This window comes from Homarus americanus, unplaced genomic scaffold (assembly GCF_018991925.1).
Source record: "Homarus americanus isolate GMGI-L3 unplaced genomic scaffold, GMGI_Hamer_2.0 scaffold59495, whole genome shotgun sequence".
NCBI lineage: Eukaryota > Metazoa > Arthropoda > Malacostraca > Decapoda > Nephropidae > Homarus > Homarus americanus.
In genome coordinates this window covers 3,715,897-3,742,221 of record NW_024732415.1, presented here as the reverse complement: position 1 = coordinate 3,742,221, position 26,325 = coordinate 3,715,897, and the positions used below count along the sequence as shown (strand labels likewise).

Sequence of the window (26,325 nt, the reverse complement as noted above, 5' to 3'; positions counted from 1 at the left end):
AAAGTATACAATCTGCACTGCTCCTAGCAGGCTGCCAAGCCTATGGGACCCCTTTCACAACTATGAAATATGAAACATTTTAGGTTGATGTGGTGGGATTTAAATTCCAGTATTATATTTGCAATTTCCAATAAGACTCTCCAGGTCCAAAACATATGTAAATTTATGACTGTCATTAAACTTTTACCCCTTGACTCATAATTTTTTAGATTTAGCTTTGCAATACAGTAATATAAATTAAGATACCATAATTTAAACTAATTTTGTGTCTGAAATAGTTTTCACTGGTCATTTTCTCAGTGCAAGCAGGATTCTAAAGAAGGTGAAGTAGCGGTGAGTCTATTTTCATTAATTTAATTTAAATATAATGAGATAACTGGTATAGTATTAAGGTTTTTCAAGGTCTTTTGGAGCATCTTAACTTCTGAGTGGTATTTACAATGAATGTGAAGAATTTACCTAAGATACACATTACTACTAATAAGCTGTAATGCTTTGTATCTCTTAATTTATACTGATTAGTCAAAATGCCGTTTATTTATATTTTTTTAATTTCTCCAATTCATCTCTTTAGTACAAATGGGATTTTAAAGAAGGAATTGAACTAGTGGCAAGTTTATACGTTAGTGTTGACACTTATACAGTACTAATACAAGTATATAAGTTGTTTAAATGTGGCACCTGTACACATTGATTCCTTCTTACCCTGTAGGTACAGTATTACCTCTCTATACTGAAATTCGCTATACGCTATACTGAACCACTCCTCAGATTCCAGTTTTATCTCTCGTTACCGAACGAATTTGCGATACAGTATATCGAACCCTCTACCAAACCCCTCTCCAAATATCTCGTACTGTAGTCAGTCATAATACTCTAATAATAATAAAATAGAAATAATAAAATAATTTGCTGTACAGTATTAATAATAAAAATATTGATTACTTTGTCCTCTTGTGTAAAGGAAATTTTGGTTTTCGTTCCTACTGCCTTGTTCTTTGTGACCTTTGTGCACGGAGAAACTCCTCATGTTTTTGTTTTTTTCAGACTAAGAAGCTGTTATTTTTGCATCAATTTGACACCAATTGGCTTCAGAATTTCTTGGGCTTTCATATAAGTAAAAAAATACCCGCGGGATGCAAAAATTATGAGGTTTTCAATGGTGCAATCTGATTTTTTGCCATGACTAATACTTTTATTGTACTGTAACTTATTAAAAATTGGAAAAAATTAGCGAAAAGTAAATTTTTTTTGTACTTGTGCTACAAAAACACCAATCTCTTTAAATAAAAAGGTTTTCTACACATAACAATAAATTTTATAATATTCATATTTTAAAATGATAATGTGTAGTTAACATTATTTTTAAGAGATTGGTGCTTTTGGTTTTCACATAGCGTGTATGGTTTGGTGGTAATCAAATTTATGCCCCCCCCCCCCATAAAAAAAATACAAAAATAAATAAATAATAATAAATAAAAAATATATATAATTGGAGTAACTTTGCTACTTCCCCCTACTGCATACAAAATAATAAAACTAATTACAGTACAGTCAACCCTCGCTTTACACGGTCCCACATTACGCGTTTCCACGTTTACGCGGTACCCTGCCGAAACCGGAATGCTCAATTTCCGCGGTGCGTGTACCCCTTTACGCGGAGAGCGGCGCGAGCAGGGTGCGCACAAGGTCGCCCAGTCATCAAAACATTACCGAGTTCTTCACCCGCCACCCACCACAGCCGGCCCAAGTCAGAGATAGTGATAATGATAGTGAGAATATGGACTTATATGGACTTTGAGGGGTTTGACAAAGAGGCCCTGCACGCCTCTGTGGTGGATAGTGTTACAATTGATACAAGTGATACAGGTGAGGGCCAATAATCTGCCCTCTGCCTCGGAACCAACCTCCCATCCCCGTGTGCCCAGCCATCTTTTTTACTAATGTAAGTGTTAAAAAACCTAATATTATTTATATTTCTCTTAATTATTAATTGTGTGTGCATACCATCATAAAATTAAGAAGTTATTTTTACTACAACGTAGGTATTGTGTCTGAAAAAGTGGAGTTTGGGGGTCGGCCCGGTCTCTATTTCAATTAATCCCATATGTTATGTTGTTCACTTTACGCGTTTCTCACTTTACGCGGGCCGCCGTGGGTTGAATTAACCGCGTAAAATGAGGGTTCACTGTATTATATAAACTTCAATGACTGTATACAGTAGGTGTGTAGTTTAAATGAAGTGGATGTGAAGTGGAGATGATGTGGATGTGTAGCAGATATGTTGTGGACCTGTGGGATATGTAGTCAATATCAATAAGTTGCATCCATCATCGGTCTCATTCTAATTGCGCTTCACTATAACTTCAAGTTAAGTTTCACAGTACGTACAGTACATGTATTTATTACCTTACATTTTTTCATAAACAAATCATTAGTTTTACATGCTTAACTGTTGGTAATTATTTCTTATTTACATCATAATTCATAATTAGTAATATGTTTATACAATGCATTGTCATCCATCCATAACATCTTGTTATTAACTGAGTCACAACACACGATACGGCTACAGTATCAGCAGATGACTCGCCGTTCGTGTTGACATTTATTGACGGCTGTGTATCGGCTTTCTTCATTTGATAATTATTTATTAAACTTTGAAAAATTTATTTAATGAAAACAGGATTAAAAACATGTCATATCCACTAGACAGCCACATCATCTCCATTACACACCCACATCATATCCACTACACATCCACTTAGCTCACACTACACAACCTGGGAGGCCACCCATGCCATGCACACTCAGTAAAAAAAGTATCTACAATTCTTGTGCGAAACAAAATGACACCATTCATGAAGGTTTTTGATAAAGGCTCATGAGACATATTATTATTCACCAATAATATTGCAACAAACTAATTTTATATTTTGAATGAAATAACTAAATTAGGCCTGCCATAATAGGTAGGAAATGTCTCACAGTCAAGCTTACCAACCCTAGCGAGACAACAGGATTGTTCACTTCCAAACTCATTGGGGCCCAATGAGTTTGGAACAGCGTTGTTTACGAGAAAGTTGATAGTGATTGTGAAGAGTGCTTACTGATAAAGTTAGAGACAGGGTAACAGATGTTAGGCCTGAGTGAAGATAGAGTAGAGACGATGGTGTATTTCAGATATCTGCAAGTAGGTGTGTCAACGGTGGAAGGAAGAGTGATGAATTAAACCACTGAGTGGACAGAAGGAAAGAAAGAACAGTCATACTTGCAAATATGTGACATAATAGTAAGCAATTTATAATGTTTGATAAATCAATTTGTTCCTTTATTTAGAGTGATTACATGGGTTTCTTAGATGTTTGAGCACTGTTCCTGGGCTGGTGATAAAAATATTGGGTAGCCTTCTGCCAACAATCTTGGTTGCACTTACTCTCAAGGTCAACAGTGCCACTCATCTCTCACTCTGTTATGATCACAGAGTGAGTTATGTGTGTTACATTATAGCTTTCTTGTGTTTCTCTCATCTGTTTACAGTATTGTAATTTAAGGGCTTTCAAGCATCCTCTACAATCCGGAGAATTGTCCCACATGTTAATAATGGCTACATGCTTGTCTGTCTCACCAGGTACGTGGTGTGGAGATGCCTGAAGGGTAAATGGGATAATAGACATAAGAGTTGGTTTCTCTCTATATTGGATAATGAGAAACCCTTGAAAAAATGGATTTGAGACTCGCAGAACACTTGCTCTAGGTATTATAGGAAGTCTTCTAAAGAGTTCTTCTACTCTCTCTCACACTTAAGTAATATCACACTCAAGACACAGTGCTTGTTCTAGGTTTATAGGGTACTTTCAGACATGGTAGCCACAGGGATTAATTTTCAAGATATTGGGCAGCTTAAGTGAACAGATAAATGACTTGATGAGGTGTAGGCTAAGCCAGTTGTCTTCCTTCAGTACTGATCAGTTTGAGCAGTTGTTATATTGGCCCGATCATTTTGTGCCAACAGCAGTCATTTAGTGACAAGCTTTCATTTGATGCGACCTGAAAAGACTTTTTGACTCCCACAGATCACTCGGTCACCAGTTCATAAAGACTTAATTATCTTCAGCTTTCATATAGCCACTGTATGATTTGACGCCCCAATGTCAGTCCAGTTGGTGTGTGCACAATGCTCATTTTAACTGTACATCACGTCTTTGTTCTTAAACAAAAATAAAGGATAAAGAAAGGGAATGTTATTGTCATTGTTCAGGTTATTTCTCTGTTTATTCAGAACCTTTGTGTACTGTATCTGCTCATTCATTTTTTGTCTGAATATTGCTAACTCGGTCATTAATCTCCCCTCCCTCCCCCTGTGTACAGGGTTTTGTGGCATAACCATTTTTATTACATAAATATTATGTTAACATCTTGTATGTGATTTGTACCTTGTGCTACTTTTTTGTGATGTAACCTCATGTAAGGTACAAAAATTGTATTGAATGTTTACTTAAGGGCAGAGCCCAAGCATACCTACTTCAGGCCCGGCACTCATCAAATGACTGCCTCACTCTTTACCATCTTCATAGGCAGTAAGTCCACTGTAGTAACGAGACTTTGTCTCATAGGCCCTTCAGGTTTCCAGGTCCTGGGACAACCGTTCCTCTAGACCCTATCTGCTTGGGCTCTGCATAAGAGGACCTTTAAATATAGAAATAAAAAAAAGCAACTTTTAAAGGTACCGGTAATTTATATTTTAGTATGGTTTTCACTGCCACCTCACCCCTACAGGGTTGTCAGTTCCCAGTCAAGCATCAAAGATGACAGGGATTGTACAAGTATATTCAATATTTTACAGTATACTGTACTGTACTGTATACTTATCCCCCTTATTTGCAAATTTACTTACTGTACTGTATTCATGAAAAATTATTAATGACCGATTATTCAAGATTTGCAATTGAAATTCAGCTATCTGCAAGGCTGTTATAAATTTTTTGACCGACTGTTGGCAGATGCGCATCTTTCGCACACACTCCATTGTTAGTCAGTTCTCTCGTGTGCCGCACCGCCCTTCCCCTCTCACTCCACCCAGTACATGGATGTGGGAAGGGAGGGTGCTGTAGGATCCCAATATTTTTGGTATAAGGTGCTATACAGTACAATGCACCACAGAGTATGTAGGACACCAGAATTAATATTCGGCATCCCCTGGTAAAATTTGATTCCCACGTTACTGACCCAGTAACATCCCCATTTACTGTATATCAGGTCACTGTATGCAGAATGTCTCTACTTTTACTGTAAATATAATGTCATAGACTTTATTTAATTTACAGTGTCTGAATTCCAACTACTGTACACTGTATCCGAATCTTCCCGGTATCCAAACTTTGTCCCCTTTGGTCCTGTTCGGCAAAAATTCTAATTTGGTTCAACCAACCAAACACAACTGAAGTCATTCATTCATGCTATAACTGCTTTGTTTAAAAATTTTTATGATAAACAATGAAACTGATACATAACATATTATAAAATACAATAGCACATATTTTATGTACAATAAATAGCTCCTTCCACACACAAAACCATCATCTGGGTGATGCCACACAGTTCAGCCAGGTAGTCAGCCAGGTGACTCTGAAGACGTGTGTGTGTGTGTGTGTGTAGGTGTTTGTATGTATGCTTTGACGTCACATCAGGGGAGGGAAGCGGGTGAGACGGTGATGCAGTTCAGCTCACTGCCTCCATGCATAAGTTAACCTCCCACACATACACACCTGTGCTCTTTATTTTTCTTATTTTATAGTTTTATATTAGATTTTGTATACCGTATTTCTAAACCACATTAGCGTATTGTAATTTTTACTTTCTTGCTCTATATTAAAGAAAATGGTCATTGAGAAAACAATTATTTTTGTTAAGATTTATTAATTTGTATTACAAAAACTCACTCCTTATAAACATCAACACCATCTCTGAAACATTTATCATTTCTTACCCAAAAATATTATGACAAAAATGATAATCTTGGTAGCCATGGTACCATACCCTATTTTTTCTATAAGGTATTAAATTCAGTATTGTATTTGCGAATTCACCATTTGCGACAATTTCTAAGAACGGGGGATAAGTACTGTATAGTCTGCAGCACAGTCCAATGATACAAATGCTGTAATTGAAGATTTATTATTCTATCATTGTGTGTACTGCATGTGTGTGTGTGTGAGAGAGAGCATGCACACAATGTTGGAGCATGGTATAACTTGATAACCACTAGTTACAAGTGTCTTTGACATCACTCACACACCTCTGTTTCTCTCATCTACGATATCAAGTGCATGGTATAGGTTACTTACATGGTCTTATTAATACTTTTTTTTTACTTCAGTATAAATAGAAAAGAATCTTATAATGTTTGGAGGATTTCCTTTCCATTTGCAGGATAAAGGTATGATGATTTTTATTTTAGGGGGTATGCAGGGTAGGGAAGAAGGCCTGGCCTCTGTATTGTACAGTACCAGAGAATCTGCTACACCTCAGTCTGTATGCTGCCATAATAAGTCTGATCTTAAGAGGCACTACTGTACATATCCATTCCTTCTATTCCTTCTACTGATATGATTTTCAATCCTGTGGGGAAAAGATTCAAGTACAAGTGTGTCATGCAAATTGAAGGTGGTATGCACCACCATGCTAATGCACTGTAGGGAATTCAGGTAAATAGCTGAAGAGAAAACTACTTTTCTTTAATGTTCTTAGAATTTCCTCATTGAATTCCCAGCTGCTAGCTAGCCTCATCTTTTTAAGAAAGATGGGAAGGATTATTATATTACTCTCTATTGTTGATATTTTATATAATTTTTGAGATTATCAAATCTGACATACTGTGCTGAACTCTTGTGTTTACTCAGGAAATTTAATTAAGATTAATTATTCGATGCTCACCCTCAGCACAAACGGGATGCTAAAGATGAAAGTGAAGTTGTGGTGAGTTAACTCTTATTTGTCACAGTGTAATGAAGTCTTTGGTGCATTTACAAAAGTCATATTTACTATCTTGAATTATATTTGAAATACTGTACAGTACTGTACGTGCAAAGGAGTTGGGAGAAAATGTATATTGTTGTTGTCTCCTTCTATCACATAGATATAAAGAGGGACCAAGATGTCACTCAACAATTCTCTATTTGACAGTCTACCTGTACCTGTACCAGTAGGTTTGTTGAGCAACTTCTGAGCCCCCCCTGTACACTGTACTACTTAACCTAAGATAACCACATATTTTTGAGAATCTACAGAAATAAACCACATAAATATCTTGGGGCCTCTATAGCCCAGCATTGATTCAAGGAGACTTGTGCTTTTACTCAACAAGTCTGAGTTGCAATCCATGCCAACCCTCTCTCTATCTCTTATCTGTTTCATTTATATCTCTCTCTCTCTCTCTCATGATTATTTTGTACTCAGACACACACACTGTCCCCACCCTACATGGTTTTGTTTCTTCCAACCAAATTTCATGTACTGGTATACTGAACTTGTTACATCTGTAGAGATGCTTAGTTCAAGTGTATAGTTATTGTGTAAATGGTGGATTGGTCTTGAGATTACATTTTATAAGAAAGTCAGGAAAGGGCAACTTGACTTTGCTCCCTCCTCCCTTTTGGGAATTAAAGTTGGCTGGTCCTGGTGACACCCATCTTGTCAACAAAAGCAGCTGGAGCATGTGTGTTTATAGTTAGCGGCAAAAACTCATCAACCCTCTATAAGGTCCCTTCATAACATGTGCCTCTTCTTGGAAATATGAATGAGTCCTTCACTAAATTTTGGGCACCAACACCACCTCACAGCTGATTTATTATTGTCACGTTGACACTGGTAAACAGATTTTTCACTGTCACCTCGATATTACCAGATGATATAAAGTGTCTACACCAGCCAACTTTAGTCATACATCAGCTTACACCAGCCAGCTTTAGTCATAAATTAGACTACACCAGCCAGATTAAGTCAAACATTAGCCTACACCAACCATAATTTAGTCAAACATTAGCCTACACCAGCCAGATTTAGTCAAACATTAGCCTACCCCAGCCAGATTTAGTCAAACATTAGCCTACCCCAGCCAGATTTAGTCAAACATTAGCCTACCCCAGCCAGATTTAGTCAAACATTAGCCTACCCCAGCCAGATTTAGTCAAACATTAGCCTACCCCAGCCAGATTTAGTCAAACATTAGCCTAAATTTAGTCAAACATTAGCCTACAGCCAGATTTAGTCAAACATTAGCCTGTGCTAGCCAGATTTAGTCAAACATTAAGCCTACCCCAGCCAGATTTAGTCAAACATTAGCCTACTCCAGCCAAATTTAGTCAAACATTAGCCTACACCAGCCAGATTTAGTCAAACATTGGCCTTTGCTAGCCAGATTTAGTCAAACACAGTAATCTTGCTAACCTCTCCCCTTTCACTTTCAGCACCCAGTACTGTACCTTGAACATACAGGCATTTCATAATTTACGAAGGGGATCCGTTCCTGAAAACACTTGAGTGAATTTTTTTTTGTAAAATGACACATTTTCCCATAGACTCCCATTATAAAAGCTGAGATACATTCCTAAAAAATGTCTAAAATGCAACAAAACATATTTTATAGGTCAATAATAAACATGCAGTACAATATAGTACAGTACAGTAATGACTATTCTGCATAGTATATCCTTACAAGAAACTGGCTGAGATTTAAAACAAAGTGAACAGTATAGAGCACTAAGCCAGTATCTGAAATATTTTTTTTTTACAGTACTCTACATTAATTCCCATTCTGTAATTGGAGATAAGTTCTCTACAAAAATGAATCACACACTCGACCCCTGATGAGTTATTGTATCATACAAAATTCCCGTTGCTTTGTTTACATGATGTGAAAGCTGCTGTCAGTCAGTGGGCACTACACTCGTACTCTCATGTGTTCCTTTAGTACAGTACAGTACCCACATCTCCAAACTTTTGTTCACAAAGTTTTCCAAAATTTCTCAACTTTGCACCTTTATTGTACAAAATTAGCTGAGAAAATTAAAGAATACAGAATAAGTTTCTTATATTTAATTTTTCACATAGGTACTGTATTACATGAGAGTAAATGATTAGTAATTGGCTGAGTGACTGTGTTGGCGAGGATGAGTATTTGTCTGCAGTGAGTTTATGGAGTAAAGCTAGGATTCCATTCACGCGGTAGCGTTAGCGCCAAAAATGGATCACATTGAAATGTACACCATTGTTTCCATTGGCACGGTTGCATTAGCGTTATGCTTTTTCAGTACATGCCAATTGCTCCTTGTAGCGATTCAAATGCAACTGCATGGAAACGGATATGGAAATTCCACAGTGACATCACTATCCCTTTGTTTGCACTTCTCGCCCAGCAAAATGCCTCGAGGGAAAAAATTATGTCGAGGAGACTGAAAAGTTGATTTCACTCAGAATATATCCCAACTTATTTTTGTAAGCCCTCAATAACTCGGCATTTGATAACTCAGAATTTCACATAACTCGGCATGGATATGGTCTGGGAATGTATTATAGTATAACTCGGGTAATGCCGAGTTATATAAAATTGTCTGGGAAAATCTCGGCATATCTGGCCACCTGCATCACCTACCATGCCTCTGTGTCACCTACTGTGATGCTTCATTCTTTGCCTGCAGTGCTGGTAAGTATTACTATTTTACATTTAGTAATTACATGTACACATATGTGGATCAATAATTTTGTTGTTGTATTTTATTAAGGAGGGAGGAAGTGCCTCGATAGGTCGGAATTTAGGATAACTCGGCAAGGCCAGGTCCCCATATGTGCCAAGTTATCGAGGGTTCACTATAGTACATTTAAAAAACCTTTATACAGTACTGGATATCATTATATGAGATCCATACATTTTTGACACAACTGTTTTCAAATGAAGGTTCGTGGTCTCAATAACAGGTTCACTGGAATACTAATATTTGTGTCACATAATATTTATCTATGGTACCTATTATTTCCTATTTATAAGCATATTGTACATATTGTACATATTGCAAGTCACCGCCTTGGGCAAATGACTTCTCTGTTCCTGCAGTGTTTCACCAAATCTTCAACCATGAAAAGGACATGTGATAGCTGTTGTCTGCTCAGACGAAAATATTTTTTGTATTTTTCTTCATCCAAGCTCAGGTCTTATACCAGAGTACTTGTACTGTAGGCTCCATATTTGGAGGTTAAAAGCAAATCATCCTGTTCATATAAATAGCGTCGTAGCTTCGAGGCATTAGGCACCATCTTTCCTCTCCTGTTCCAGCTAGAAAGACAGCTGCATGCATATGGAAACGGGGTGTCCATTTTTCAGGGCAATTTAACGCAAACGCATACCGGTACTGCAAATGCTTATGTGGAATCCTAGCTTAAGTTATATGGTGATTGTATGAGAGTGATGACACATTGAAAGCTTATTTTTAGACTTAGCACTTGCGAACCGACATATTTGTAACATCATCTACTCCTATGCACGCGGCTAGTTGTGACCTGAGCTATTTTTCAGCAACCGGTTTATTTATTTATTTTTTTAAACATCTACATTGTACCTAAAATTGGTTGCTATTTCACATTAAAGAATACAAAATGGAAATAAGAAAAAAGAAATAGTTTTGATAATGTGGTTAAGCATTATACAGTAGTATATACAGTAGGTAGTTTTCAACACAAACAACTTGTATTTTATCCAACAAAAGTTCAAGAACAGGTACTGTAAATACAGTAAGTGTCATACAGTACTTCAACAAAAAGTGAAAAAAAAAATTTAAGCTTTATATGGGTGAAATCAGAAATTGTATAGGATTAATAATAAGGCTGATATACTGTAAAGAGAAAAATGGAAAATTGGGAAATTTTCCAAAAATGTTCACTTTCTTTTTAGTTTAAACCATTACTTTTTTTTCATTGGTTAGTATAAGTATCTAGGTATGGTGTGTTATGGTGGTTTTAGAATTTTGCTAGCATGTACAGTTTGTCTGTAAGCAATTTTAGAATAAAAAAATCCACCCCCAGCAGTTCACATACAGACAACGGTTACAAGCTTGAATCAGTTGAAATTGAAATATAATCTAAAAAAACATTTCTGAAAACTAATAAATATTTTACAAACAGTTTTGAAGGCAATATTAGTGCACAGTGAAGGACAAGTAAGAGAGAGAGAGGGACAACATGAGAAAAATTAAAGGGAAAGTGTGCAGCACATGCTTGCTTGACTGCTGGGAGGCTATTGAAGTGCTCAAGTCTCATGCTAGGAGAGGTTGCCATATATCTGATTAATGTTGGATTACCATAAGGGAGAATGGTTCAAGGAGTGTACCGGCGTACTGTCTTTTGTGATTTTTTCTTTTAAATGACACGAGAATGGCGTCGGTGCCAATTGAACGAGACTAAAAATGGACGCAAATATTGAGTGATGGTGCGTGAGTGTTAATAATGTTGTTAGTGTTATAGAATAATAAAATAAGTTTGTGAAATAAGTAAGCACACTGGTAGTAAAAAAGAATTGTAATAGTATATTTTTTTTATACTCCCCTCTGCCACTTATCAGCTTACTAGCCATTTGGGCGGTGTTAGTACAGGAGGAAACCATAGTCCAGGAAAGGTGTGATTTTTAGATGGGTCACAAAGGATAACACCCTTCCCACATGTGTTCTGGCCACCGAGTACTCAAACCCTTGACATATTGGTGAGATATACACACACATTACTGTTGTACTACCAGAAATTAAAAAAAATAAATTGCAAAAATGGTGAAAATTTTATTTTGGGATTTTCGTTCATAAATCAAATCACGAGACTTCGTAACTTATATTTTTTTGGCGAACCGAACCCCCGTAAATCTGGGAACTGCGTGTAATAAAAAACAGCACACTCCCATTCCTCCATATAACTTATTATTAATTATTGCACTTAGTGTACTTGTTGTATCAGTCCTGTGAATAAGAGGGAGTATGCAGCGTACTCCTGTTGGCATGAATGTGTGCATGACTTCCTTTGATACATTATTGCCACACCACCAAAATCAACTTATACTTAAATGATACAGTATACTCATGTTTTATTTCATTTGTATTGTAATTATTATATTTTAAAGTACAGTACAATGAAACAGATTACTGTATATGGAGAGGAAAATCCATTATATCAAAGGTCCATTAGATGTGAAACCTCCCTCTAATGGATTATTAGAGGTTTCACTGTATATTGTGACCTATGTATGAAAATAGTCACTTTTGCTATAATTTTCTCTGTCACTCATTATCCCGTGGACAAGACCAAATTACTGTACGTACTGTATCACTTTTGGGGTAACTCATTCCTAGGTTAGGAACCCATGCCCTTATTTTACTGGTGATACTGTGTGAGTTTCTTGATCACAACTCCTGTTATAAAATGGGATCTTAGGATTGGTCCACCATTTTCACTTTCCAAAGATCATTTATTCTCTGCGGAATCTTATTTGTGTACATGTTTCCTTAATCGTAGTACTGTACAGTATACAGTGCCGGACAGTATTTATGATGTGGAATTTTTTTAATGATTTATCAGTGACAAGATGAGGAGTCACCGAGTAACAGTTATGTTATTGTGAAATTGCACAATGCTTTGACTATGAGAAGTTTTTTCCTTAACTGTATAATTATGACATTTGCTAATAATGGCATGTGATACACTTAAAGGAGAGCAATATATCCTTGAAACAAACTCTGTTGGAATGTTACAAACATGAATATTCTCACACTTTCTTCTACAGATATTGTGTTATATATCTTTTGTGATAGTCATAGGACATGGCTTCCATACTACTGTACTATAATCAGCAACCTTGGTGCACAGGCTCGAGCATTAAGTTGCTTTTTTATTGTTGCCGTAGAGAAGTATTTTCATGTATAATTGAAAATATTATTGGTGAAAATGATATTAATAAAATGTACAAAGATAGAATTTAGCCTTAAAAACTGTAGGTGTTTTAAGTGACTCATATATATACATACAGTATAGTTAAGAAATCACATTGGTGTACTATAATGCTGCTCTGTCCCCTAGCTCAAACAAGAATCTCCAAAGGATGGTGAAGTAATGGTGAGTGTACTGTTAGGTTTTAAGATTATAACACTGACTAATCAAGTTTCATATGACTCCCAACTTTTGGAAGTTGGTGGGTATTATAGAAATTTATTGTCAGTCAGTCTTTCCATAAGTTGACTTGAGTTTTTTTTAGTTTTTTATTAGAGCATAACTCAAAACTATTTCAAGAAGCATCTTGAAAGTGTACATGCAAATTAGTCCTGGTGATAAAGAGATGCTTTACTAAAAAGTTGATAGGAATTTTAATACCCTGTACTGTGTTACGGAAGTATTGATGACTATGTTTTCTGGTTTTAAGTGTGTCCATAATGGAAAAAACTCACAGGAGACAATATAGTACTGTAATATTTTATCTTTATGTATTTCTTAGATAATTAATTTGTTTTGCTTTAGCTAGTCCTTGTTCAGGCATATGTCAATATTTTTTATAGTTTCCAAGGGAAGGACGCTCGTTAGAAGAAAGTGGAGCTGGGTCGCGACGAGGAGGACGCAAACGTGTGTTTGTATTGCAGTCTCGCATCTTCCTTCAGGCCTTTACTATGACATTCTTAGCTGAATGGGGTGATCGTTCCCAGATTGCTACTGTTGTCATGGCAGCAAGAGAAGTAAGAAAATAATTACACTATAACTGTACCATAGTATTGTATATATTAACAATGTTGGTGGAACTGTATTTAAAATTTGTGGGTGTTAATGTTATCAAATTTTCCTTTGGAGGATCTTATGGGGTTAAGTTTATGTTTATGAACAATTTTATGTCAACATGTTAGTAATTATGAGAATTTGTACTGTTATGTTTGTCTCTTTGTACTGTATCCACAAACTGTCTTGTCGGATGGCTGATGCATAGTTTCCTCCCTATAACATTTTTCCTTATTCAAGACTCCATAATTGTGCAATTTCATCTTATAATATCTCTCTGCCTAGCCATGCCCTATACAATTACTGTTTTTTTTTTTTTTTACAATTAATTGCCCTGAAAATTTTTTTTTCCCTCCAGACTGTGTCCTAGTTCAAAAGGTTTGTTTTTCCTTATGACAGGACTTGCTCTAATTATAATAGATTAAGCTTGCCATGATAGCCTAGGTGAAGATTAGATAATAAGTATTATAATCTGTGATATCCCTCGTCAACCTAACACTGGTTTACCTGAAAATCCACCTACTCCTCATGTGCAAGCATCAGCTTGAAGATAAGCTAATGATTTACTTTCTGACCAAGGAGACATTGGGAAATGATCCACTTGGCTATTACTCCCCTATATTAAGAATTGAAGGAAGTAAAATTATATGTGAATGCTTCAGTACTACATATAATAAAATTGGAATCATTGATAGAAGATTGGAATAGCCCCAGTTGCAAGACATTCCATATTCTACTTACCTAAATCTACCGCCTCTTAGGGTCAGGTCTGCTGAAATGTCTCAAGTCATAGCAATGATGTGGAATGATATTTTGGGCAGAAAATCTTGATATGGATAATCTGTTTACAAGGTATTGTACTAAGAAGTAAAGTTCCACTGGGCCCCTTTCTTTTGGGAAGTTTTTGGGGAGAAGTTTCATCTTGAAGCAAAGGTCTCTTATTAATTGGGTCAGCACATGTTATTGTGACAACTGATATCAGGGTAGAGGCCTTGTCAAGAAGTAGGGTAAGACAGTGATGGGGCGATTGATTAAAAAAAAATTTTCACGACTTTTATATCTGGGAATTTGTCCATTAGTGAGCAGGTGTGCAGTACTGTATTGATAATTATCTCCACCTTGACCATATTACACACAATCCAAAGGACGGTTAAGCAGGAATGGATTGAACAAATGAAGGATTTCATCATTGATAATTAATTCATTTTGTCATGGTAGGTTTTTACTTCTCTTCCACTTCAGGTTTGTATGACTATTCTTCTGCTTTATTCTCCTTCCTTGAGTCAAAGAGTAGGTAGAGATGTAGTCTTGTGTCTTTGCCCTTAGTTTGCCCATTGCTTGTCTTAATTCCCTTGGTTTGACTAGCTATTTTTAATGGAGATTGTTTGATTTGGTTACATTCTGATTTTGAGGCTTCTTTGATTTCAGGGTTTGTTTATTTGTTTTTAAATATGAAAATATACCTGTAAGTTTTAAGAACTTGCATTTTTTTGTGAAAAATGCACATATGGTGTGAGCCACCACAAAAACAAGATTCATCTCTTCACCACAGTTCAACCAGGGTAGATAAATTATTTATACTGGCATGAAATATTTTGTGTAAAAGATATTATCATACTTAAATGGTAATAACAATGATAATTAATATTGTTTTTCCAGGATGTAAGTGGTGTAATTGTTGGTGGACTGCTGGGTCATTTCTTATGCACAGGACTTGCCGTAGTTGGTGGTCGTATAATTGCTGCTAGAATATCTATCAGAACAGGTGAGAATAAGAAGGTTTGAAATAATATATTTTTTTAATAATATCTTTCGTGTTGCCTTACTCCCATATAGAACTACTCTCTGAGGGAATATTACGACAGAATCCTCAAGTGTGCCTTATTACTCCTACCTTTTCTTTCCTCCCCCTCCTTGTCCTCCTCCGTGCCTCTTATCCCTTTCCATGTTCTCTTTGTAATGTTTTGTTCCACCTTTCCCACACATCATTTTGACCATCATATCCTGTAGCATCCATCTCACATGATCCACTCCATCACTCTTCAGTTCACATCTGCTCTTGGACATTCTGAACAATACTTTACAGACACCGTTTTTATACGTGTACAAGTTAATCTCATTGATAAGTTGACCCTCAACTTTTTGCTCGAAAATCCTAAATTTTCCATGCATCTCATGATTAAGTCATCTGTGGGCCTGGTGCAGCATTTCAGTATTTTGGCTAATATGTTGATGAACTATTTTTAGACTAAAGTGCCCTCTCATTAATGGGCTTGTCACCACACTTAGCGGCATATTATTATTTTATAACATACCTTATATAGTTCTATCAGATTTGGTGTAATAATTATTCCTTTCATTTAGCTTTTATGACATAATTATGAACAGTATAAGTTATTAATTAATAAAACACCTTATGTACAGTCACAATCCAAAGTTTCTTTACACCCTTTCCCTCCTGGTTGGAGGGAAGGCAAACCCATAGTTAAAGAAAGGCCAGGTGAGCGGGCATACACTCTGCTTTGTGCTGTCATATTACTTACAGCATTAATATTCATAAAATAATTATAACCCTGCTAACATATCATATTGTGCCTCATCACCAAACTAGTGAATTGAGTGTGTGTCTGTTTGCCTGGCCTTTCTTCAACCTCAGCTTTGCCTTCCCTCCAGTCAGGAAGGGGGGGGGGTGTAAAGAGACTATGGATTGTGACTGTACTGTACTCATGTCTTGGTCACATTTTTAAGACCAAATCTTTGGGTTAAGTTAGGAGACTCATTTTAATCTTATGGCTGCTGGAGGTTTCCCTAAGCTTAATAAAATTGTCCAGAATGAAATTATAGAGTGCATGAATTGCCACAAAAGGGTTACCGGTAAATGCATGTAATTTCCTTGGGGTTGAAATTCATGCATGCTTAGGTGTTCTAAAAGGGTAGAATGAGCTGTGGATATCACTAGGGCCCAGGGCATGATATTTAACATAATTTTTAATGTGTTTTTGTATTTACATTTGATTACTTTTTGTTTTGTTAAAAATTCTCAAATATCTTCATTTAAGTCAGTCTCAAAGCTTATTGATGATTAACACCATTTATGATGTACTCATATTTTTTTTTCATTCACTTTGTATTTGTTTAATTGAAAATATTATAAAAAAGCTTCATTCATTGTAAGTCTACCTATTTATATATTATTTCTAACATTCATATTTTTTCATTTGATATATGAAGCTATGCGGACCATAACTTTGTAAGCAACACCCCGGCCAAAATTTTTTTGTTATGTCCCACTGTCATAACACATCTATTGGGTCTCAATTCCAAGGCCGAGGGAGTGTGAAGGTGTCGAAAATCCCAATTCTGTAAAGGGATTGTCAGCTGTAAGTTCACGGTGCTATTGTGGGCTGTGCTCTCGCTCCTCTCCCCAGCCTGCTGAGACACTCCAATGGGAGCGGGAGGTGAATGATACGTAGGGAATCGCATGACCGCATGATCCTCTGTGTGTGTACATTATTTTGCATGCAATAATCTTTTTTTTTATTGGGCACTCCCCTACATCCTTGTGTAAGGTGAAGCGCAGAAGCGTTTACAGCGCCCAACAGGGAAGCATGCTAAGTTCATGCTTGCCTCTATGTTTCATGAGTTAAGGGCGTAGAAGCCTGAAGTCAAGGGCATAGAAGCCTGAAGAGTCAGTGGTTTATGTCATCAAGTTATTGGAAGCTCCAACAACTCCCTGAAAATGATTTTGCAACTTTTGACTTACAACAGGTACCTACTTTACTGCTAGGTGAACAGGGACTAATGGGGACTAGGAAGTAAGTCCAAACAACTTCCACCGGCCCGGGAATCGAACCCGTGACATCTCGCTTGCGAGGCAAGAACGGTACCGCCTCTACCACCGGTCCCCCCTCCCCCCTTTGTTTGTATTACCATATCTTTATTTCCAACATTTATGTAAAAAATTTTGCCAGAAAATGCAGTTAAGGTGATTATTATGGTGATCACAATAATATCTTGGACATTTTCAGTATTGTACTGATTATCATTAGTTATGATGTCCATAAGTATCATATATCAAAATACAGTACAGTACTAAAATTTCATCAGAATCTAATGCCTCTAAATTGCTAAGGATATGATAATCTCCATGATTACTAATAATCACAACAAAATTGTTATTACCTGATTGTGGCAACATAATCCTGAGTATGTAAGCTTCAATTTGATACAAGAATGATTGCACTACCACAATTAGTTAGAGATTTACAGTAGTGAGTTACATTTTCCCAAACTTTAACCACGTTTTCTAGTGTTTTTCTTTTTTGGCGCAATTAAGTTATGGCCTGCATAGCCTCATATTTCTTTCAAAAACTCTCAAAATGTTTTGTTCGACTATATTTTTAACATCCTCTACTACTGTACTGTGATTTACATTAGGTTTTATTAATAGCCCAGTAAAATTAGCAAATTTTTACTCAAACGTCAGAAAAGAATTGGGGACATTTCCCCTAAACCCACTTAACCCCTTCACTCTGGGGATGCCACTTTTAATATTTTATTTGGCTAACAGCAGACAATTTATTTAACAGAGAGTGGATCCCATACACAAGTGGTTAATATATAACACTATGGCCACAGGGGTGGGCCAAGAATGACATTGGGTGAGATTGTAAGAAATGATATTAGAGTTAAGAACCTGACAAGAGAGACTGCAAGAGACTGCTGCATGAAAAGCCACCATCAGTTAATCAGAGCTAACACTCGCAAGTGTGGAAAATAGCCATAAAATGTTGGCGATGAACTTTAGGATAAATTAGGAAAAATTGGGCTGCCTGGGTGCTTGGAAGACCCGAAAATAAGGTCAATAATATTTTTCATGTTTTTAAGATATGAAATTCATGCCAAGATGAAAAGATTTCAACCTCTTGAAAGTATTATTCATATCTAAGCCAACCCTCCTACTTTTTCCCTAAAAATGTGATCATAAATGCTCATACTATATCTGGCACCCCACTATTTCTTGGGTAACTTTTTTCTGTAGCTTGAATTTTCAAGCATTCTGTTGTACTCCAAGCCCATATTTCACTGTCATATGTAGAAAGGATTATACTTCTCCATTCTTTCTTCACCTCCAAGCTTCTACTGCACATCTCACCTTTGCATTTGGGTTGTCCAGACTGATTTTCAGGCATCAATCCTCATGCATCCTTGGTCACACCTCTCACTGAACAGGTTGTTTCTCCGGTGCATAGATCAGCCTGTCTATTAGAAAGTATTTGTATACCGGATATGGAGAAGGAATCTAGCCAAAGGATTCTGAGAGAATATTGCAGCTCCCTGGCACTGAATTTCAGGATACAGTAATTCCATATCTGGTATTTACACTGGGAATCCCCCAATACATTAAGGAGAGAGCAGGGGATGGATTAAGGAGCATAAGTAAAGAAAATGACAGGAAGGCCTGGAGACTTCTTTATTGGCCACCCTATCAGTGGAGAAATCAAAAGCGTGATAGCATTGCTATACAGCTATTCCTCGACTTACGACCACCCGGACATACGACTGCCTCAGTCGTACCAAAAAATTTTTCAAATTACATATTTTCGAGTGCAGACGTTGGTGATTGCGCTGTGTACTGCTAAAATTTTTGTTTGTAATTCCCTTCAAAATAGCTGGCAAGCTTAAAAGTAAGTTTTGTGGTGCCAAGAAGAAAAAGAGACTCCCAATTTAGATTTTCTATGTATTATTTAAGCAGTTTTGACTTACGACCAATTTGACTTACGACCTGGATTTGGGTCCCTAACTCCGTCGTAAGTTGAGGAGCAGCTGTTTAAAATAAGTCAGAGCAGTGAATTGGAAAGGGAAAAAAAATTATCATTTTAGTTTTTATCAGGAAATCAGTCCTAGACATATTCCTTTTCAATGTACAGTATATGATATTCTGATAGTCTAGATTATATCATGCTTATTTCTTTGTCCTTGGATGAAGAAAAGTATCCAATGTTGGTTCATGACATTTCTTTCCTTTTGTTTCAGTGACCATCATAGGTGGCATAACCTTCCTGATATTTGCTGCGTCTGCACTAATAATAGGTCCCTGAAGAATTATGCTCACAAATCATGCCACATAGGTTGTATGATATTTGTTCTCATAGACTATAATAGATTATAAAATTGTAATGTCTGCGGTGTGTGATAGTGTAATCTTTAACCTCTTCTTTACCTCACACCAAAACAGTGGCACAGTAAGGCCTCACTGAACGAGTAATCGATGAATGAGAGTTCAGTTTACCAAACTTTGTGCTACAGGGTATGAAAAATTCAATGAATTAACTTGTATTTGATTTAACAAACAAAATTTCTAGTGAATCAATTGAAGATTGGAGCTAGTCATGTTTTGTCATTGGTTGAGCAGCCAGCCAGGCTACTGCTCGGACTAAATTTTTATACTTTGAGGTGAGGTAGGTGGCAGGCTGACCCACCCTGGCTAGCCAGTGAGCCTAGACAACTTGGCGGTGTTTCTTTATCATCGCGTTCAACCAGCAATGTTAGGCCAACACAAGCAGCAGTCATCTTTAGCCCTGGTAAGTACTGTATTGTACAAACAAAATGTTTAAATTGTGTTAGGTTAGGATTTAGGGTAGAAATTCTTTGGGGTTTTGGACAAAGTTTTTTTGGTTGGAACATATTTCAGCTCTGAACATGGGATCCTATGGAAAAGGTTCCCATTTAATGAGAATTCACTTTACAAGCACTTTTTCATTATTACACATTGCTCACTAAGCAGGACTTTACTGTGCTCATACATCGTTGGGTGTGGTATACATGTACTGCAGTTTTGGCTTGCAGTAAAGATGGGGTAGAGGGTAATGTGGCTTAAGAGCTTAGTAATATAAAGGTCATTGATTACTGTTGTGTGAGATACAGTATATATTTATTTTTTAATGGTGATAAAACCAACTACAGGTAGTGACAGGTATATGAGATGTATTTGTTTTTTCTAATGCTGAAAGGTTTTGAAAATTTGGTGAAGTAAGTTATTTTACATAACCTTTTGGTTACTTGAATGCTACCTGAACACAAGATATAACACTAGCAGATTGTAGCTAATAAGTATGATTGGTTTGGTATTTGTTTACATATTGTTACACTTGTTGACCTTTATTTTTTTTATCTTGAGTATGTTTCTACCCATAATAGCTGTGAGAATAGGTTAAGTGTTTGTGAATTCTCGTGGTTTTGTTGCAATTTGTAATTGCCGTTAGCCATGCCGTTGTGTTCACCACAATAGTGTAATGGACACTGATCCATAGTACTGAAGATAACACAGTAGATTAAAAGATGTATGCTTTATGTAGATGAATTTTTTATACCAATGTTTTTAGGTTCAATTTATTAGTATAATTTATTAAAATATATCACAAAATGTAAATACTCTCAAACTCCAGCCAGTGAAAAGAATGTGAGGATCAGTCTACATAGGAGTTTATGCTTTCTTGGATTTCATATACAGGTACTGTATTTGTTAATATGGTTGTAAGCCTGTACAGTACAGCATAGATATGATTAAAAGATATTTTACACTATTTACAAGATTTAATATCTTTTATTGAAATGTAAATAATGACACACACTAGATGGGTGTAGTTCATGTATTAACCTCTCATCAGGAATTCAATTTGGCAGTTTCTATATAATTTTTGCACAATAATCACTATTTAGATGAATATTATTAATGAATTACTCCTGATGATAACAGATGTTCTAGCTTTTTAATTTATTTCCGTAGTCTTTGAATTGTACTTTACATTTGTTGAATAAGAAAGTTTTGCATATTTTTGTTCAACAAGAAAATTCTCATGGAAGATATATAGATAGATGCCAGGTAGAAGTATTTTTTAAATTTTATTGTTACTATTATTATCACAGTATTATTTTCTGATAATTTTATTTATTTATTTGCTTATATAGCTCTTTCCTTTAATAGAGTTTAAAAGTCAATACTACCATGTAGGAAGTTTCCCACAGTTCATCAGGTTAGGTTTTTCAACATTTCCTCCAAACACAAGAATGTTGGTACATTCCTGTATATTCCTCCATGGCCATACATCATACGTGCCCAAAATCACTTCTTCCTATTGCCATATACCTTACGCACACACACATTCATACAATTCCATGTCCATGAATTTGGGTAGCCATATCACCTGATGAGTTTTTATACTTGTTCTGTGTTTCACTTACATAGTTATAGCCATACCACTTGGGTACTTTCTCCATAGGATATAAAATTCCATGTTAACTGACTAACCACCTTGGTACTACACAGGTTATTTGGTAAACCACTCACTGTGCAATATTGTATCCTTTCAGTGCCCTTATTCTTCAGTAACAGTATTCTTTCTTACAATTTCATATTCTGTTGTTATATAAGATTAATTTTATATATGTTAGTGTAGGGTAGTGTTTACCTGCCATAGAAATAATCACACCAGAAGACTGAAAATTCTCAGGTTTCAGCAAGTAAGTTGTCTGAACCAAAATAATTTAAAATCTTTTGTATAATGTCTGTAATGCAGAGATTACTCTAACCCAGTAATCTTTCACCAGATTGTAGATGAAACAGATCCCGGTCTTGAATAGGTCCAAACTAAACCATTTGGATTGGGGCCCCATTAAGGCTTGATCTCACAGAGATTGGGATTTATTAGGACAAGTGCCCACTAGGGTCGGGTATCGCTAGCAGCACTACATTTTTTCATTAGGCATGGGGATTAACCAGCTATCCCTAAATAACACCTTTCATTACCAGTGGTGTACTATGTTAAACCATCTTTCCTTTAGGTCCTTTCCTGTTATAATGCAGGATGGCTGGAATCAAGAGCAAAACACACATTCATTAGCTGTTATTCACTCTTACTGCTATAACAACTGTGTTCTTTTTTATTTTCTTCATCCATAACAAGACATTATGTTATATGTTTGGTTTACCCCTCTCACTTGACACAACCTAGTACAGTATCACCTATCAGCAACATATCCATCACTAAAATCAACATAACACTTTGCTCTCCAGGCTTTTGTTCATACTGCTGTTTCTTTAACCCATCTTCTCATTATGTTGTTATATACAATATTTTTACCTACCTGCCACTTACCCTTCGCTGACTTCAGTAAACCCTTGTTGATATGTGATTTTGTACTTCCACACCAAAAAGTAATGTTTACACTTATTGGCCATGTAATCCTGCATCTCTGAAAAGGCTTATATGGCAGTTGCTATGAATTGAGATGTCTTCCTTTTAGAAGTCTTCTTGTACAGTATTTTAAAATGAAATTCATTTATAATAAATACTGTGCTATGTACAGAATTGTAATGTAGGATTATAGTATAAATATGTTTATCTCCAACAAACAATTACCAGTACACTACCATCAAGACCACATCAAACCATCACACCAAACAAGTCTTCAACTCACAACCACCAACAAACCAATGTCACCACCAGGACCCATGCCTCACCATCACACTACCAACATGACCACATCACCACCAGAACCCACAACTCCCCATCATACCACAGCACATTACCATCATGACCACATCACCACCAGGACCCATACCTCCTCGTCACACCACAACACACTACCATCATGACTACATCCTACCATCACCTCCAAACCATTTGTTCATGTGGTATGCAACATGACTAGTGTGGGGTCCCTGCCTGCCTTCAGTTGTTCACTTGTTAATTTAAAAGTTGTTAGTGAATGTATTCAATTAGGGAAGAGGCTTAGTGTAATTATCATGCTGTTTTGGTTACTATATTTTGCTTTAGCAAATTTCAGAACGTAAGGGCAGCAGTTTGGTAAATGTAGTGTTCATTCTCACCATATTTGACCAAATTCTCGTACAGTGTGTCTCATCATCATCACCGCCGCCATTTCCATACTAGCCTGGGTTAGGTGTTAAAGCAAAAAAGTAAAAGAATCGACTGTAGGTCAGAGATGTGTTGTATATCTAGTACTGCTGCAATTTTCTAACAAATTTATCAGAAATTGTGATGCGAGGCAGCAGCACATGAAAAATGGGAGTTGGTCACACTGCTGTGGCCAGCTTGCCTCATGTCTTGTGCTTCTGGTTGTTGCACCTCACAACTGATGAGTAACAGCATGATTTGGTATACAGAAATTGTCCCTTATGAAGGTACCACGAGACATATATTAACAATCAGTGAATACATGATCCAGACTTTTACTATAACCTTTTTTTTTATTCCTTCTTGGTGAAAAAAAAATATAACATGTTTTACTTGGCTTTCAAAAGTTTAAAAGATCAGTCATAAGATAGATAAATTTAAGGATGATACTCTACAGTTTGCACGGAATGTTAGTTCGTGTGCTGAAAAAATATTGATATTTACGATTATGTTATATAAATAAAGTCAAGTAACACTTACCACTTCAATTAATACTTTGTAGTGTTTCCTCTGTGCGTCAGACCGTCTTTTAGCCTTCGAGGAACACTGTCAGCAAGGTTTTGCAAGAGGTCAGGTGGCAAGTTAGCCAGGTATCGTTGATGGCTGCCTCTAGCTTCGGGATTGATGATGTGTCAGCGTCGCGCAGACGACGCTTAACAATGGACCACAAATTTTCTATTGGGTTAAGATGTGGGCTACTGCCAGGCCAGTCATTAAAGAAAGGTACCTCACAGTCTTTGAGCCACTGTATGACACTTTTAGCAGTGTGGCATGGGGCACTGTCCTGCATGAAAAGGCTTGCCTTAGCTTTATCAAATGATTCAGGTAAGAAATCACTGAGCAGTTCAAGATAGTTGTACTGATTCATCATCTGGTTCTTAGGGAGGATTACTAGTTCATCAACACCATAATACGTAAAGGAAGCCCAAACCATAAGCGAGGCAGGGTGCTTAACAGTCTTCACTGTGTACTGTGGGAGGTGCGCGTCTGAGTGGGGCGGGCGGTACACCCTCCCTCCATTACTCCCAGTCACAGTAAACGTAGCCTCATCCGACCATAATACACTCCTCCATGTCTCTAAATCCCACACTTCATATTTCTTGCAAAATTTCACTCTATTTTCCTTCTGTCTCTTTGTCAACAGAGGTTTACGGCGGGCACGAAAGCTCTTAAATCCCGGGCCATCGTGCACGGCTTGTTGAACACAACGTAACGAGACGTGACTCAAAAGACGGGGGTTTCTCTCTTTCACTTCATGTGCTGTGAGTGAGGGATTGGACCGAACTTGTCGAGAAATAACCTCAAGTGTCCGTGGAGACAATAATTTAGGCCTACCAGACTTAGGTAATGGAGCTGGTAACTCGTCCTCTCCAAGGTCACGGAAACGTTTGACAAGATTTTGAACAACTCGTAATGCCACACCAGTCTGAGCCGATATTTCTTTCAGTACATGGTTCGCTTTGTACAATGCAATCACTGCTGCAATATCGTCTCTTGTAGTAACCCTCCTGGACATCTCTGATGGCCACTATGTCGGGTTAATGCACCTTAAACTAGACAAAACATGGCCACCTGGCGCGGGAACCCGCACAAAAAACCTTCCCCCCTCAGCTGCCAGAGGCACACTGCCTACAAGCCGTGACGTGTTCTCAGTTGCCAAATGTCAGCACTTGCCAACAAACCAAGCGTTTTGACATTCGCATCCCAGGACAGGCTTCACAACATATGATCTTATTTTTGCGAGAACTTAGTTCATCGGCCCTATCGCGACTTAACATTCCGCGCAGACTGTACATAGAGAAAATTTTGTAAATGACAAAATTTATCTATGTACTATTATCTAATATATACACTGTACCCCCATTAATTTGAATCGTTATAATTTGGATTTTGGCTTAATTCGTATATATTTTAACAAATTAATGAAAAGATTTGAATTAAGAATAAATCCGAAGTAACTGAGAGTACAGTAATAATAAAGTAAATAATACAGTAACTAATAATATACTGTATAGATGATATTCCAAAAGTGTAATGGTCAAGTTGTGAACACATCAACACTAGCTGTCAGCGTAACATCACCGACTTCTTCGCCCGCAACCCACTACAGCCAGTCCAAGTCAGTGATAGTGACTTTGAGGGGTTTGTCAGGGAGGCCCTGATATCTGTGGTGGATAGTGATAGTGATTCACCTGAGGGCCACTAATCTACTCTCTGCCTCGGAACCAGCCCCCATCCACGTATGCCAACCCATCTCTTCTACTAACGTAAGTGTTAAACCTTGATTTTTCTTTTACCTGGTGCAGTATATTATTCTCTTATTGATATTTTTCTTCTATAATATGTGTGTGCATACCATCATAAAATTAAGATACTATTTTTACTACAATGTACGTATTGTCAGAAAAAGTGGAGTTTGGGGGTCAGCCCAGTCTCTATTTCAATTAATCCCATATGTTCTGTTATTTCATTTATGCATTTCTTGGTTTACGTGGACCTCCACGGGTTCAATTGACCACGTAAAAACAGACTATAATTAGTGGCCAAAATG

At 36.8% G+C, this 26,325-nt stretch overlaps 1 protein-coding gene across 14 annotated transcripts in view; it reads left to right on the top strand.

Moving 5' to 3' along the window:
• LOC121868611 (transmembrane protein 165-like) overlaps positions 1-24,052 on the top strand; it is a 47,093-nt gene extending 23,041 nt beyond the window's left edge. For 4 of the 14 annotated variants that reach the window (XM_042369406.1, XM_042369411.1, XM_042369409.1 and 1 more), the window contains 4 exons: positions 13,111-13,146; positions 13,584-13,757; positions 15,454-15,559; positions 19,831-24,052. In XM_042369406.1, coding sequence (XP_042225340.1) covers positions 13,111-13,146; positions 13,584-13,757; positions 15,454-15,559; positions 19,831-19,895 — 381 coding nt within the window. In that variant the 3' untranslated portion in view covers positions 19,896-24,052. Of the gene's footprint in view, positions 1-300; positions 334-6,942; positions 6,979-13,110; positions 13,147-13,583; positions 13,758-15,453; positions 15,560-19,830 lie in introns of all 14 variants that reach the window. The other 10 variants (XM_042369401.1, XM_042369400.1, XM_042369403.1 and 7 more) reach the window with 4 other exon arrangements.
• Positions 24,053-26,325: the final 2,273 nt, after the last annotated feature.